We start from the raw sequence: 17,095 nt of genomic DNA, 5'->3' as shown, positions 1-17,095 counted from the left end.
CTAAGTACCAGACATTTGCATCACGCAGCCAGGGTCTTCCAAACTTGCAGGAAGCAGGAGTGGCATCCACTTCTGAAATAGCTTGCCTCCGGAAACTCTGTGAACTTGGAGAAATGATGAAAGTTACACAAGTGTATAGGGTTGCTATGAGTCATCTACGACTTGACGGCACTTAACAGCACCACCACCAACATAGAGAGAGCTCTGTGGGCCTTGTGGGTAGAAAGTTATGCTACCAAGCCAAAGGTGGGTGATTTTAATCTGCGGCCCTCAGGCCTGGTTTTAATTGTTTTTGGTCAAACATTCTTCTAGGTGGTATAACACTGGTCTGTCCACTTGCTGTACAGAGGTAACTCGTGGTGGCTGTGATGTTGAACACTGTGACACTGCTGTGTCAAATGTGATAATGGTCGCCCATGTTGGACAGTGTTTGGTGGAGCTCCCCAATTAAAACAAGCTTGGAAGCAGGAGTGGCATCCACTTCCAAAATAGCTTGCCTCCAGAAACTCTATAAATGTGGAGAAATCATGAAAGTTATACAAGTGTTCAGGTCTTTTGTTCATAGGGCCGCTATGAGTCATCTATGACTTGACAGCACTTAACAACAGCAATAGCCAGGGTCTTCTCTGGAAGGCTGGGGAAATCCTGGGGACATCCGTGTTACAGATTTTCGTTTCATAAACTTTGAGATGCTTGTCACGCACTCTTGTCACTGAAGGGTTCTCGGGTTGTTTTCCACTTACTAGTGTTTGCTTGGAAACCTTTGTGTTCACCTGAGCTTTGGTGAAATGGGAGCCAATGGACAGAAACTGTCCTGGGCCCCTGTGCTTCTTAGGAGAGTGGAGTCTTCTAATGAATGTATCTTATTTAAGTCACTCAGTTTGTGATCATTTGTTACACAGAATGGTAAATGAATACACCATTTGTCAAGTAATCTAGAGTCATCAGTTTTCCAAGTGGGGTCCCCAAAGGTCCCTGAGACCACTTTAGGGGTCCTTTGAGGTATGAAGGGAGCTGTGGCAGCAGAACCCTTTGTTAGCATCACCGCTGACCCAGAGGTCATGTGTGTGTGGCTGCCTGAAGCCGGTGCCTCAGTGGAAAGGCGGGAAGTCTTCCCATTGTGATTTCAGCCTCTGGAAGCCCAGTGGAGGGCACTTTGAGTCACGAACGACTCCAGGGCTGTTACTTTGAGGTAAAAACAAGTTTCATGATCATACCCAGGTGTTATTTCTTTTTTCACTGCACTGGTGTTTGCAGTGCAGCAGTAAAGGTGTGGAGGGCTGCTGGAGCCGTGGGCACTGCCAGGCAGTGGCACTGGGCTGTGAGTGACCACTGTGCCCGTCCCGGCTAAGCTTCTGCAGCAGGGCCCTTGGCTGGTGCAGTTAACATGACCCCTGTGGACTGGAAGGCTGGAGCTTGGTGTCCTCCAGGCCCCTCTGAAGGAAGGCTTGGTTATCTCCCCGAGGAATCAGTCCCTGAAACACGAAGCAGCTCAGTTCTCTGATACATGGGGGGACCGTCAGGAGCTGAGAGGGTTCTGTGGCGAATGGGTTAAATATTCTCAGCGATGCACATGCAATTTCACTTTAGAATTCCCTTGATGAGGCAGAACGAAATGTCAATTTTATTAATTCAACCTTTGATCACACATCCTGACAAAGTACCCGAAGGCACTCCCATAACACGCCAGCCCGAGACGCTGCGTCGATGCAGCACAGCCGTGAGCTGCGAAAACGCACTTCCTTTTCCATGTGACTTGTTTTTACTGAAGAATAAGAAAGACTGACAGATAAACCGTGGTTATTCAGACTTGAGCGGCTGGGAGATGTTTTCTTGAAAATGAATAAAGTGATGCTGTCACTTCAAGAAAAACAACTGACAGTTATTGTTGTCCGTGAAAAAGCTGAGTTTCCTACACTGGAATTTTGGAGTATCCCTGCCTGACACGTTCTCAACGCCTAAAGACTTCAAAGAGGTCAATCAACAGTGATGGTTTAAAGCCATCTAGCACGTAGTCTTTTTAAACTGTAAAATAAAATATGTGGACGGTTGGGAGACATGAATAACCAAGTAAAGCAATATTTTCCACGTAAGCAATACATCAATGTATGGGTCACAAAAACCGTTGAAAAACACAAGGAAAGACTTACCGATACTATTCCACATTCCGCACAGCAACTATTAAGAAAGAAATGGTATCACGCCTAACCTATCAGGCTGCTAACGAAGGCCAGAGGTTTGAAGCCACCGGCAGCTGCGGGGGAAGGCGGGCAGCGTCCTGGGGAATCCACAGCCTCAGAAGCCTGAGGCGGCCTTTCTGTGAGTCAAAACACCTCGACAGCAGCGAGGAGGAACATACTATTTGTTGAGTTTTGGTGTCAGAAAAAGAATAAAAATGCTTCTCCCTTTTCAACTCTACACTCACATGAACATTTTCATGTATTCCAGCTACTTCACCCAAAACATCATTTCACAACAGATGTGAGTGGAAAGACAGTTGAGCAGTGAAAAAATAGCTGCCTTTTATGAAGCAAAATATTAGAGATTTCCAGAAATGTAAAAAAACAAACAAAGAGGCTGCTCATATTATGCTATTTATTGTTTGGGGAAATTTCGTTTTATCAAGAAAAATTACGTTAGGATGCAGTTGGTTCATCACTATGGTTTTAAAAATAGAATCATGAGTATATCAAACATCTCAGTTTCAATTTTTAGCACAGCAGACATTGCTTGTTATAAAGTTCAGGAGTCAAATCTCTCCGGGGTCTTCAATCATTGTAAGGGTTCTTACTATCTATTGACTGAGCCCCGGGAGGCCAGCGGGAGGCCAGCCGGTAGGGAGTTACCATGCTCACCGGCAGGCTGTGTGAATTCACCAGCAGCTTTTTGGGAGAAAGAGGAGCAGTTTCCTTCTGTGCAATTTACAGCCTTGGAAACCCAGCTGCGGGTCAGCGAGGGGTTCCTTCCTGCTCAGCACCAATGAGGTGAGGTGGCGTCTGATGGACTGAAGCTCGGTGGGGGAAAAGCCACACGGGGACGGAGTTCAGGGCTTCCACACTTGCACTCCAGAGCAAAAGAAAGCCTAGATAATTATGTGAGTCATACAATTTCTCTGCAGAACTGAAGGCGGTTGTTATTATGTGCTGTCGAGTTGCCTGTGACTCATAGTGACCCTTTGCACAACAGCAGGGTTCAGAGCTGTTGTACCTAAGGTTGCCGTTAGTGCTCTCTTGTGCTGTTGTTGTGTACTGGCAGGTTGGAGGCAGCCTACAGCTAGCTGTCCATGGCTTTTCAGAGGCAGTTAATTGCACAGGAGACTGACCATCCTTCTCCCAAGGATCAGCCGGTGGATTAGAACATCATACCTTCAGATTGCCAGCACAACTCCTTAACGCTGGCCACCAGAGCTCCCTCTCTTCTGCAGTAATGGGACAAAATCTTTAAATTCCTTATTTTTTAAAAGCAATGATCATTTCATTTAGATGAGACAGTGACAAAGCTAGTCCAAAATCTGAGGCTAGGTCATATACATGAAATAAATCACTGTCAGAAAATTAAATTGAAGAGAGAAATAAGACCATGACTCAGAAAAAAAAATTCTGTAAGTACCCAATTTATTCATAAAACAATACAGTTTAAATATTTATGATTTTCCCCCAGTCATACATTTTATCCATCATTCCCAAAATGTTGTGCATTTGGCTGACATGTATTTGCAAAGTTAGGATCTAGAATTATGACTCTGGAAATGAGACAAGGCATTTGATTTGCTTGTTCACACCCACCCTCCCTCCCTACAAACACACACACACACACAGGTCTACCAGGCCTTGTGATTTGTCTCCCAGCTCTTGAACCAAAAATACTTGTGCCTTTTTATACTTGAAAAACACTTGTCCTCTTGTCTGTGAGACGATGATACAAGTACAACATTCATTCTTTTGATTCAAGGCTGGCTACTGTACATCGAAGGAAAACATCTCTACCCAATACGATGATGCTAGATACTTCCTTTCTCAGAAAAAAAAAAGGCAAAATGAAACCCTTAGAGACCAACTTCAGGAATCAGACTTCCGGTGAGCCGTTCTGCAAGGCCTTGTGCTGTGGACAAGTTTTCATTGTGCTTCTAATGAAGAAGGTTTTGGATCATTTCTGAGAACTGGTGTGAAAGCAGATCCCTCCATGCAGTGTTGATGGCACCCCTCAAAGAGGGCACCACCTGGCCAGAAGAAGTGCTCCCCAGTCTTCTTGAAGGAAGAGGTGTGACTATAAAGCAGTGAGACTGATTGAGAGTCTACAGTTTCTGGAATCAGACTCATTGCTTTTTATTCCCACCTCTGAGACAGGCAGGGCGTTTGGTGCTACTGGAAAGGAGGAAGTGCCACTTGCAAGCAGACTAAGAGCTTCCCTGTTTCAGATGGTCTCTACCACTGTGCTCTAAGGTCTAGTGCCTCGGAGCTCCCGGTGTGACCCGACAGCTATGCTGGCATCACCTGGGAACTTGTTGGAGATGCACAGTGTCAGGTCCCGTGCAGGCCCACTGAGAAGCATCCAAACCTCACAGGATGCTCAGGTGGGCTGAAGAGCGCCAAAGCTCGAGGCCACCTCAAGAAGAACACCTCTGCTTGAGCAAATCTCTTTTTCAGTAGAGAGACCATTTTCAGCAGGGAGGAATTATAGATAACTGCAAAAATGTTAGACTTTTGTTTCTTTTTAAACATGCAAAATACAGTCCATGCATCTGTCATTTTGAAAAGTCTCTCATCCTGTAGCAGATAAAACCACATATGTTTTGGCTATCAACGTTCAATAAAGGTTTCAAAATGCTGTACAGTGGAAAGATAATAAGAAATTTAGCAAAATTTCAACAAACCTGTATAAAAAACAGATACAGATACCATTTTATTTCAAGACATGCTGAACTGTAAAGAGTTAAGTTATTGTTAATTGTGTTTCGGTGTAAAAAGTCTTTAACAATACAACGGCTTAATAGATTCAGGCCTTGGGGCTACACATGCAAAAAAATCATTAGTTAGTTAAAAATCACCAAAACGTGCTATTTTAAATGTGTACATGTTGCTTCTTTTAAGTAAGGGAGGAGGAGGAGTATTAAATATTATCAGGAATAGGGTATCAGAGCTCCATAAAAGTGGGTGGAACTCAAGGTGCTAGTGTCCTGGATGACTCATACATTTCTGAGGAACATTTTGGTTTAATCCCTTTGCCATTGTAATAGTCCACGACTTGGTTTGGGACCTCAGCCAACACACTCTTCGCCAGAGCAGCAGGAGAAGCCTGTGGAAAGAAGAGAGACCAGGATCACCAGGCTTGGCCAAAGGAATCTGATTCAGACTCAGTCTGAAAGATGCCAGTCCTGTTCTGAGCAGCTAGTCTCATCCATTCGTCCGTCCATCCATCCATCCATCCATCCATCCATCCATCCATCCATCCATCCATCCATCCTTTCAGTGTTTGTTAAGGGGCTCCTCCAAGTAAGAGATGTCATGTTGTTGGAAAATCAACCTTTCGTTTCATAATGGATTTGTCATATCTGCCTCAATACAACTGTTCATGTCTGAAGGTGGTGGGAGCACAGTGGCAGAATTTGCTCCAGGCACTGTTCTAGGCTCTGTGGGCTCTCTGGTGCTTGCCATAAGGGAGGTTTTATCATGTGGAGGAAGCCTGGCATGGCCAAATAGAATCTTAGTAAGAGGAAGGATATGATTATGCTAGTGACCGGCAGTATCATTTCACATGGAGTTTAACAGAAATTAAGACGTTTGGACCCAATCCAGAGCTACAGGATCAGATTTTTCATGTTCAACAAGCTGTCCAGGTGCCATATATGCATCTTGAGATTTGAGAAACACAGTTCTACAAGCCTCATCTCTTCCTGACCCGAGCATCTCTTCTCTCTTCTTACTGTTGAGTCAGAACAACTCACAGATGCCCCTCCAGCAGGTTTTCAGAGGCTGTAAGCTCCATGGCAGGAGACTGCTCCTCTTTCTCCTGCAGAAAAGCTGGTCAATGTGAATCGCCTCTCCTGTTGGCAGCACAATTCCTCACCCACCAGGCCCCCAGAGCTCCCAAGCAGAAGAGGAAAAAGAAACAAACCAAACCCCCTAAGTCATCTTGGAGGACATTAGCCCAGGCTTTCAACCTATCATCACTGTGCACCAGGGAATCTGAGGCGACCCCTCGTCCATCCTCCAGCGGATTTTAGAGGCAGTAAACTGCACAGGATGAGACTGTCCAGCTGTCTTCCAAGGAGCAGCTGGTGGAATAGAACCATGTACCTTTACATTGGCAGCACAGTTTCTTACCACTAAGCCACCAGAGCTCCACGCTTTCAAAAAGAGGTGGCATTTGAATTGGGCATAGTTCTTTTTAAAGCCCCCAAAAACTAAAGGCAGAAAGGAAACAGAAGTATCAGAGAAGAACTAGTCTACAGGCAGTATTGGATTCCTAAATGGGCAGGTAAACACAGGCTTCCTTGGTTTACTTACTAAGCTGTAGTAAACAATTCTACATGGTCTCCTCACGTGATGTGGCTGAGTACTCACTCCGTCGCTGGTGTCTACAGAGCTGAGCCACAGCCTCAGCTACCCGAGGCCAGAAAAACGAGATGCGTCTGGACACCTCTATCTACCACTCTAATCTCAGTCACAGTAACTGGATTCTGATCACGTAAAAGTCACATCAATCAAAGACAGAAATCGAACTCTTTAAAAGTCCTTTTGGATCTTTGAGACTGACAGACCCTCAGAGATTATTTTCTCTGATGCTCTTTAAACCTCAAACAGAAACTACCCCCTGACTTTACCTGTAAGGAAAATAATAGGTTAAACAGACATGAGAAAGAGTATCATCCATGAGTCTGGCACTTCATTAAAACAAACATCATCTATATGGGATTTGACACAGTGACTGTAACGGTGGGCTCAAGAGTATCAGAGATGACAAAGATGGCACAGGATAGGACAGGGCTCAGACCCATTTTTCCCAGGGCCACTGTGAGTTGTAGTAGACTGCATCTGTGCAGGTAAGATGAATCATCTGAGCCTCATTATAAGCTATTACTAAAGAGGTTTAGGGCCCTCTGGTGGCTTACAGGTAAGGACTTGTGCTGCCAACCCAAAGGTAGGTGGTTCCAATCCACCGGCTGCTCCTTCTGTGCCATTTATAGCTTCTGAAAACTCACTGGAGGGTCAGTGCTAGGTCGGTTCTGACTCAATGGCACTTACCAACAATAAAGGGGTGTAGAGGGCCCTTCGGGGGTCCCGTCCATAACAAGTTATGCTGCTGACTTAAAGATCAAGCTTCTTCAGGGGCTTGAATCCATCAGCAACTGAGGGAGAACCATGGTTCTAGTTCTTTCCTAGTTCCCGGTTTTCCTTCCTCTGTGGTTTTCCAATCTGCCACTTACCCTCCATAAGCCCCATAAGTTCTCGGAGAGAAAAATAGGGAAGGAAATAATCTGATTTTGAGTAGCTTGAAATGAGACACATACTCCATGTTATTTTCTTTTGTAATTGTACACACTCTTAGGAATGCTCGGAAGACACTGGGATGAGTTTTTGTGAAGTGATGGTTTTCCACTGCGACAATTTAGTATGAGGAGACCTGGTGTTCTGAGAACGTTGACTTTACAATTGCTCACAACCATGCCAGACAACCCTGAGGCGGATAGAAAAGCAAACCCCACCAGCGGGCGCCTGGCTATTTCTTGTAGAAAGCTTGGAGGGCCAAATCCTGGATTTCTCAGTTTCCTTTGCTACGGCCATGTGGGCCTATTTGGTCCTTTGGGCCATAAATGGAAGCTTCCTAAGATGTTTCTTGGAATGCTTTTCTTTCCTGGCAAAAGAGGACAGGCATGGCTGGTTCCGCTTCCTTTCTCTTTCCTTGCTCTTTGAATGAGAGTATGGTGCCCGACTCCACAGCAGGCATCCTACTGTGAGGGAAAGGCAGAGGGAATCCGAGTGCTGGTCCTGTCACTGCTGAACGCCGAGGCGGGAGGGAGGGGCAATGCCAGCAGCTCCTAACTGACCGTCTCAGGAGGGAAAATTCATCCCTGGTCCCCAGAGAGTCGCACAGCTAACCTAGAGACAAGGCTTCCTCGTGCTTTAAACCCACCAGCAGCCCCTTAACAGAGAGGTGTGCAATTTACAGCCTCAGAAATCCAGTGGACGGTGAACTTGACTGTTCTGGACTGGACAGGAATGAGTTTACTTCTGTAATCCAGGGTTCCGCACCGAGGCATCACTGGCAGTTTGTACCAGGACGTTTCTCATGTTGGGGACTAACTTTGTACTATGGGATGTGTTTCAATCTCGAGCCACTAGATGTCTTTGAGCTGTGCTGTTGGAGAAGAGCACTGACTCTCCCACAGACTGCCAAAAGAACACACCAGTCAGTCCTGAAGAATGTGCAACCAGGGCGCTCCTTGCAGCAAGGGCGGGGAAGCGTTATCTCACACACTACGGGCAGGGTGCAGGAGGGGCCGGTTACTGGGAAAAGACCTCATGGCAGGAAAGGTGGAGGGTCAGATGAAGAGGATGAGACTTCACGTGACGGGGTGGCACAGCAACTACAGCCACGGGCTCCAGCAGGTCAGCGGTGGTGAGGATGGCACCGGACAGGCCAGGGTTCAGATCGGCTGTTCACAGGGTTAATGAGAGTTTTCACCCAGGAGGTGTCACCATTGGAAATGACCCCGCACACCACCAATGTCCACTGGGGAGGAACACGGCTCCTGGCTACAGATGAGTCATGTGATCCATGGCAAAGTGAGTTTGCTGGTGCAGCCAAAACTCTCCCACCCAGCTCGGTCCAACAGAACAGGAAAGTGTTCCAATGACGTGCTTCTCCAAACAGTAGTAGTCCCTGGTCACATCATGACTGAATTATAGCTAATACGACTGAATTTTTTTGTTTTATTGCATTTTAAGAAGCTGACATGGTCACAGGGGCTCATGGCTATCACAGTCATTGGCACGCCTGCTAAATGATCCCCCAGCCCCTTGCACATGTGCACAGCCGGCAGCTGTGGGGAGCAAATAGTGTTAGCACTAGCTGGTTAGAAAAAGGAAGGTTGCTGGTTCTAGCTGAAATGATCGCTCCATTTATTAACACCCCACACGAACTGAGCTCTGGGCTGAGCTTTAGATAGACACCACCTGTGATCTGCTAAGGTGTGTCTCACACAGCTCATTTTGCAGATGTAAGTCTGTGCACAGAGAGGTTGAAAACCTGCTCAGGGACCCAGGGCTCAACGTTCATTTCTAGGCCTTTCCAAAGCCTTGAGTTATAAAAGCTCTGAGTTTTTACAGAGCAGGAAAAGAGAGGTAATTGATGGGTTACAGGCTCAGATGAAATGGTATCAGCTCTTCCTCTTCCATTTTTATTTATTGCTTATTGAATTCAGGGAGATTAGTTTGGATAATGAAATGGTTTTCAAAACCTAATTTGAAGTCCATGAAGATAGAACGTGGGTGAATACTGAAGGTTCTCCAGGCCTGATTCACCCACGGCACAGCTGGAGACACTGCGGACGGCAGAGATCGGGCGGGTCCTGCTCATGCCACCCTGCTGGGCCGGGGGGGGGCCCTCCTGATCCCCGAGCTCTGTCCTTCCTCCAGCACCCAGCTCAAGCTGGACGTTCCCCCTGGCCACTTGGCCCGGAAGTCCTGGAGAAACACCTCAGCTTTGCTCAACCACTCAACCAAGCCACTGTGCTAATGTCCGGGAGCTGGGAGCAGTGTGTACTCTCTGTGGCCCCAGGGCTCAGCAGGTACCTCGCACACAGTAGGTGCTTCACACACAGTAGGTTCCTCAGACACATCTGGGGATGGACAAGAGGGCAGCATAGATTTTGGAGCATTGCTAAGTTTGACATGAGCTTAGTAAAACGTGAACGCGTGTGTGTTGAGTTAGGATGGTTCATGAAAATTCACGATTGTTAGAGGGAGGGAGCACTTTGAACACGTCTTCAGTCAGGCAAGTCCAGGGTGGCAGTGAGCAATGCGGTGTCCTCTTCTGTCTGTATGACATGAGGAGCAGGACATGGTGACCCATGAGAACTCATTGCCCTACCCTGAGTATTGTGTCAATGGTTTACTCAGAGTGGCTTTCCTAGCTTTAACTCTCACCACATGATGGGGCAGAAACTTGAAAGAGGATGTATATCAGCTAAACATTGTGAGATTGGCCCGTTTCCCTCATGCCACCAAAGTTAAATAGCACAAGTTCAGTAGCAGTGGTGAGACTCTCACTGCCAAGCAAGGAAGAAGAAGAAAGAAGTGCAGCATGAGTCCTTTTTAGCCAGAGATTCCAGCACCAATCACATCAGATCAGATCAGATCAGAACCTACACAGGAGCAGCGTCAGCAGAGAACCAGGAACAGATAAGAGACAGCACTGACTTGGCACTACTTCCCCACAGAGCCAGAGCCAAAGGCCTTAACCTGAGCTTCACGGGAGCAGGACTGAGGGAAGATGCTGTGACAGACAGGACTAAAGGAACTTTGTACCACTCCCCAAAGCTGTGAGATGAAAGATCAAAGCGTCTGTCGGGCTGCTTGAGCAGCTTTCCTTACTGAAGAGTTTTATCTTGTTACCATCCTGGAGGGTAACCTGTTAACGTCTCTCATAAACCCCATAGCTGTAAGTATGGTTCTGTGAGGTCTGTGTGGCCATTGCAGTGGAGTCTGGACCCTGCAGTATGACTGGTGTTGGAATGAGTAGAAGCAGGGTGGGAGCATGGAGACCATGTCTGATCTTAAGAGAACTGGTTTTGTACTACGGATATTGCTGATCAAGACTGTTCTCCTTTGTGAAGTTAACAGAGGTCAGGCTTGGCCATTTCCATGTCACCTGTGTTCTTTGTACAGGTGTCATGCAAGTGTCTGGCTTTCTTTGGGAACATGGTTGCCGTTTGTTGTGTTGTGCCATCAGTTAACTACAACTCATAGTGACCTTTGGAAAAGCAGATTTGAACCTTGCTCTATTCTGTGCCGCCCTCATCATCTCGAACATGCGTCAGCCCATTGTTATTGTCACTGTCTACCCACTTGGGTGAGAGTCTTCCTCTTCTTTGTTGACTCTGCGTCTTTCCCAGTGTGATGTCTTTCCCCAGTAAGTCCTTCAGGACTTAGAAAGAAGAAATCCTTTGTCAGAGGGACATTCCCTTGTGACCACACGCTGATGCATGTCCCCATCCTGGCCTCTAGGGAGCACCCTGGCTGCACGTCCTCAGGTTTGCTTGTTCTTTCGGAGTCCACAGAATACTCAGTACTCCGTGCTAACTCTACAATTCAAGGATATACAGTTTCTTTGATCATCTTTATTCATTTTCCAACTTTCAGATGCATAGGAAACAATTGAAAATGCTATGGCCTGATTCAGGCACACTTTAGCTTGACATTCTTCAGGAATTTACATTCTTGCTCTGCAGCACTTTGGAGAGGTCTTTGACAGCAGGTGTTTCCAATGCAACACATGTTTTGATTTCCTGACTGCTACTCCCATGGGTATCCACTGTGGAGCCAAGGAAAATCAAACGCTTGACAACTTCAGTTTTTCCCCCTCTGTCTACCAAAATGTTAGGGAGCTCTGGTGGCGTAGTGGTAAGGAGTTGTGCCACCAACCCAAGGGCATATAGTTTAGTTTGAATTTACCAGCTTCTCCGTGGGAGAAAGGTGGGCCATCTCCTGCTATGCAGTTTACTGCCTCTGAAATCTACCGGAGGGTCAGCTATGTGTCAGTTCTGACTCAATGGTATATAACAGCATCATAATATTGTCTACGGGTCCAGTGACAAGGATTTTTGTTTTCTTAATGTTGAGACATCCTTACCACTGAGCCAACTGGAAGCAGTATCATGATAGATGGAGAAGAAATTGAGGTTGTTAGCAATTTCAGCTTGCTCGGCTCCACAATCAACACTCTTGGCACCAGCAGTCAGGAAATCAAAAGACGAGTTGCATTGGGGTCAGTCTAGAGATTAAGGCGCACCTGATCCAGGCCATGGTCTTTGCAATTTCTTGTTATGCATTAGAGAGCTGGATGATGACTAAGGATGACTGAAGAAGAATCAATGCCTTTGGTAGTGCTGGAGAAAAGTCTTGAACATATCATGAACAACCTAGAGAACAAATAGCTCTGTCTTACAAGGGGTGAAACCAAGTTTCTCCTTGGAGACTAGGATTTTGAAGCGCCATATCGTGTACTTTGGGCATGTGGCCAGGAGGAACCAACTTGGAGAAAGACATCATGCTTGGAAGAGAGGAAGGACAGCAGAGAGGAAGACCCCAGATGAGATGGATTGACACAGTAACTGGTGTGTCTGAGTTAATGAGACTGACAGGATAGGGCAGGAGTCGGAAGTATTGTATATAGGGCCACTGTGAGCTGCAGGCGACTTGATGGCACACAACAACAACCACAACAATCCATATTGAATGAAGACTCTAGTCTTTGATGTTCTTCAGTAAGGTTTTAAGCCTCCTTCATTTTCTACAAGCAAGGTTGCATTTGGCATAATACAGGCTGTTGTTGAGTCTCCCTCCAATCCTAACGCCACGTTCATTTCCACAGAGTCAAACTTCTTGAATGATTTGCTCAGCACACACTGAATGGCTGGCTATGGGGAAAGGATGCAATGCTGAGGCACAGCTCTCCTGATTTAAAGCCAGGTAGGGTTTCCTTGTTCTTACCAGACAGCTGCTTCTTGGTCTTAGGTTTTGCAGGAACACAATTACGTGTCCTGAACATGCTGGCTCCAGTTTTACCTTCTCTAGCACCTTCCTTCTGTCTCAGTATCAACTCTGAGAAACATGGTGACTTGGCCTGTCCTTTTATTGAATCTCTCCTTGGACGCCACTTTTTACTGTCTGTAATCTAACACCTTGAGAAGGTGGCAGGGTACTTCGTTTAATGAATGTTTTCATTTGGACCACGGGCCTGAAGATAGCGGTGGCGCCCACCCTCACGGTCCCCCGTGGCCCCTGAGGCCGGAGCTGCCGCTGATTCCTTCCTTAGATGCTCCCTCCGCCCTGAACTCTGGAGCTCGGGATCAATTTTCTGCTTCTTTAATCATCCTAATTACACTGCAGTCCTCCTTAAAAGGAGAATTGCAATTGTGTGCAAGTGGCTTTAGGAACAGCACTGCTTTGTTCAAGAAGCCCTGGAGGATGTGGTGACTTTCCTGTGTGGTCCTGCAGGACACGAAATCTAGGCTTCAGCTGAGGCTGCAGGCGGAGACTGAGCTGTGTGCACCTGAAAGCCTGTCTCGAACAAACAGCAATTTGCAGCGTCTGTGGAAGCCTCCGACACTAGGATGGCTGCTTGTCAACCACGCATCCTTCCACTTCATGTACCCTTCCCTGCGTTACTGGAGTCCCAGCTTCAGCCCAAACTGGGGTTCAGAGGTGCCCACATCTGACAAGCAGGTTGTGAAGAGTGTCAAGAGTGTCTTTCAGTGAGAGGATTTGGCTGGAGGAGAGAGGCTCTTCAAAAGAATGTTAGAAGGAAAAGGTTTGGTTGGAAGGTCTGATCCAACCTCTCCCTGTGGAGGGAGGGGCTGCAGTGAAAGCAAAAGACAAAACAGAGGTTTCCAGCGGGAATCTTTGTGATGTGGAGACACAGATTCAGTTTCCAGCCCTGTGGGGCTCACACCATGGAAAGCAGAGGGTTCTTTTCCTTCCAAGGTGACTCCAGCTTTTTCAGGGTACAAGGGACTCCAGAGGTTCCCGCCTGCTGGGGAAACCCACATCTAGTTAGCTGTCCATGGGAATGGTACTGTTGGCACTAATGGTGGTGCTGAGCAAATGGCCTCAGGGGGTAACAAGGACTGAGGAGATGCTAAGGGAATCTGCGTGGGTGAGGAGTACTGAGGAGATGCTGAGGGAACTTCCGTGGGTCAGGAGGACTGAGGAGATGTGGAGGGAACCTCTGTGGGTGAGAAGGACTGAGGAGAAGCGGAGGGAACCTCCGTGGGTCAGGAGGACTGAGAAGATGCTGAGGGAACTTCCGTGGGTCAGGAGGACTGAGGAGATGCTAAGGGAACCTCCGTGGGTCAGGAGGACTGAGGAGATGCTGAGGGAACCTCCGTGGGTGAGGAGGACTGAGGAGATGCGGAGGGAATCTCCATGGGTCAGGAGGACTGTGGAGATGCGCAGGGAACCTCCATGGGTGAAGAGAACTGAGGAGATGGAGGGGAACCTCTGTGGGTGAGGAGGACTGAGGAGCTGCTGAGGGAACTTCCGTGGGTCAGGAGGACTGAGGAGATGCGGAGGGAACCTCTGTGGGTCAGGAGGACTGTGGACATGATTGACTCTTAGGCACCATCCACAAGCAGCACTGCTACATGCTGAACTGTGTCCCCCAACTTGTTACTCTTGTGCCTGCGAACGTGGTCCTACTTGGAAAAAGGGTGTTTCTATTGTTATATTAATAATATGTCATGAGAGTAGACTGGGCCCTAGGCCGTTTTGCTCCTTGTTGTCTTAGAAAGGGAGGCAGAACAAACATAGAGACAAACACAGGAGGAAGAAGGGTGCTATAAGGATGTGTTCACAAGCCAAAGGCCAGAGGATGCCCTGCAGCTACGAGAGGCTTACAGAGATAAAGAAGGGCATTTCCCTAGAGCCCACGCCCTGAACTTGGACTTCTAATCTCTAGAACAGGGAACTCTGGCCCTTTTCCTTGCTTTTCCCATCCCGGAGGCAGCCGAGGCACGAATGAACCAGCCAACTCTGCACGGCAGCCCTTGGGACAGGAGAGATCCTGAGTTACATGCTGTCGTTGTTGTTGGGGGTTCTACAGAGTTGAACCGCTATTCATAACAACCCTATCAACAACAGACCTCGCGTATCCTGTGCCATCCTCACAATCTCTACCAAGCTCAAGTCCACAATCAAGCGCACTGTCAATGAGTCAATTCTGACCCATTGCAATCCTACAGACAGAATAGACCTGTCCGCAGGGTTCCCAGGACAGCAGTCTTTATAGAGATTAGATGATCATGCCTTTCTCTGGAGGAGCAGCTGGTGGGATAGAACCAGTGACTTCTTGGTTATCTGCTGAATGCTTTAGCCGATCTACCACCCGGTTTCCTGGAGGGGGCCAAGCTCCAGGACACTGACCCTCACTCAGAGTTAACCTGACTCCTTGGCTATAATTTCTTTCTCCAAAGAGTCAGCTCTACACATCCTTGCTGTGGACGATAGTCCACCAGGCAGCTGGTATTGCATCAAGGTGGCCGATTACTACAAACATGGGGAGAAAACTGGGGGAGACGGCATGCTCTGGTCCTTTCCTCCCACAAGAAGCCCCCAAACCGTGCGTACGTGTTTGAAGTTCCTGAAGGGCACGAACTGGACGATATCTCGGAGGACGGGCTCTCCCTTGGGTGACCTCAGGATCCCGTCATCACCATCCAGCATCTGCATGTCACTGAAGTCGGCGTTCCCGACCCCCACGATAATGACAGACATGGGGAGGTGGGAGGCGTGGACAATGGCCTCCCGGGTGTCCGCCATGTCTGTGATGACACCGTCTGTCAGGATCAGCAGGATGAAGTATTGCTGCAGGGAGACGCCAGGAGACAAAGAGAACAGCAGTGAGGGACCTGGGTGACTTCCCCACAGGTGACCACAGGCAGCAGGACGCCACCTGTGCTGGCAACCCTAAAGCTTACAGTCACAGTGGCGGCATCTCAGGCTGATCGACCAGTCGTACCTAACCTGTAATAAACACCTGAGCTCTGCTGGTCGAGCGGGAAGGAGCCACACTGCCAACCCGAAGGCATGCAGCTCAGAACCACGGGAGAAAGATGGACAGTCTACGGCCTCTGACATCCAGCTGGGGAGTCAGGTATGAATTCCGAGACTGGACAGCATTCAACAACAACAACAATAGTGACGAAGCATAGTGAGCTTCGAGGAGCAGCAAATGGGGTCTCAAGAGCCACGGTCCGCAGCCTCACTCTGGAGAGCCCTGGGAAACCTTCTCACGGCTGTAGCTCACAGTCTTTATTTCTAAAATGAGAGGTGGGTCTGGGTCGGCTGCACGATCTTATTCAGCGCTGAGTTGTTCAGTCTAAGCTGCACTGGCCACTACAGCAGCCACTAGTTAATACCATGGCTGAGGACTTGAAATGTGGCCAGCACAATGCAACTGAACATCAATGAGCGTACATTTAACTTTAAAAATGGGTACAAATTCACATGGGCAAGCTTTTAAGTATGTCTGGAAAAGCTTAAGTACACTCGTCTATTCAACTATGAATTTCTAAAATCTAAAGAAGGATCAAGCATTTCCTGTGATAATTAATTTAGCATCTAAATTGAGATGCTGTAGGTGTCAGGTACTGTCTAGTCGACTCTGACTCAGAGACTCTATGAACAACAGAGCTGTCCTGCCTGTCCTGCCCCATTCTCACCCTCTCCGCCATGCTCAGCCCCCTGTGGTAGCCGCTGTCCCAGTCCCTACCGTCCAGGGCCCTCCCCTCTTTCAGTGACCCTCTCTCTCCCTTTCCCAGCATGCTCTCGGTCCAAGGACTGATTCCTCCTGAAAACATGCCCAAAATAAGTGGGATGAAATTACACTCGAAAATATAAAATTGAACGTGTGACTTGTATGATATTTCTTTTAGACAGCATGAGTCTAAAAGCCCATGTTTGGTGGTCCCATGCCTTGCTCCCACCCTCTGCTTTCTGGCTCCCAGCCTGCAACTTGCCTGACCACCTCCTAGAGAGCCTGGTAGATGACTCAAGTGAGCAAAGCATTGGAGGAAAAGGCCCAATTCTTCACATAGAGAAGGGTGGTGTGTTTTTGGATCTGGGGAGGGAGACGGCTGTCCCTCCCTGGGCAGGCTCCTGATGATGCCAGAGGTGAGAGGGGAGGGGCAGGGCTCACTGTGGGTGCAAGTGAACCTCAGCCCAGGGCCTCAGAACTCAGAAGAACATTTACCGTACTCTGCAACACATTCACAATTTACAGGGAGTCAGGGAACACTGGGAAATGAAATTGTTTCAAATTACCATGCTGCAAAGAAGAAAAGCTGGATAGACTAAGTACAATTTGAAAACATCTG

At 47.7% G+C, this 17,095-nt stretch overlaps 1 protein-coding gene across 1 annotated transcript in view; it reads right to left on the bottom strand.

Moving 5' to 3' along the window:
• Nucleotides 1-4,711: 4,711 nt before the first annotated feature.
• Nucleotides 4,712-17,095, bottom strand: part of CPNE4 (copine IV) — a 355,861-nt gene continuing 343,477 nt past the window's right edge. Inside the window, exons 14-15 of the mRNA XM_006883318.1 lie at nucleotides 15,348-15,584; nucleotides 4,712-5,295 (exon numbers count right to left, since the gene is read on the bottom strand). Coding sequence (XP_006883380.1) covers nucleotides 5,161-5,295; nucleotides 15,348-15,584 — 372 coding nt within the window. The 3' untranslated portion in view covers nucleotides 4,712-5,160. The remainder of the gene's footprint in view (nucleotides 5,296-15,347; nucleotides 15,585-17,095) is intronic.

This window comes from Elephantulus edwardii, unplaced genomic scaffold (genome assembly GCF_000299155.1).
Source record: "Elephantulus edwardii isolate Elephantulus edwardi_28Jun2011 unplaced genomic scaffold, EleEdw1.0 scaffold00027, whole genome shotgun sequence".
Lineage (NCBI taxonomy): Eukaryota > Metazoa > Chordata > Mammalia > Macroscelidea > Macroscelididae > Elephantulus > Elephantulus edwardii.
This window is presented reverse-complemented; position numbering and strand designations above follow the sequence as displayed.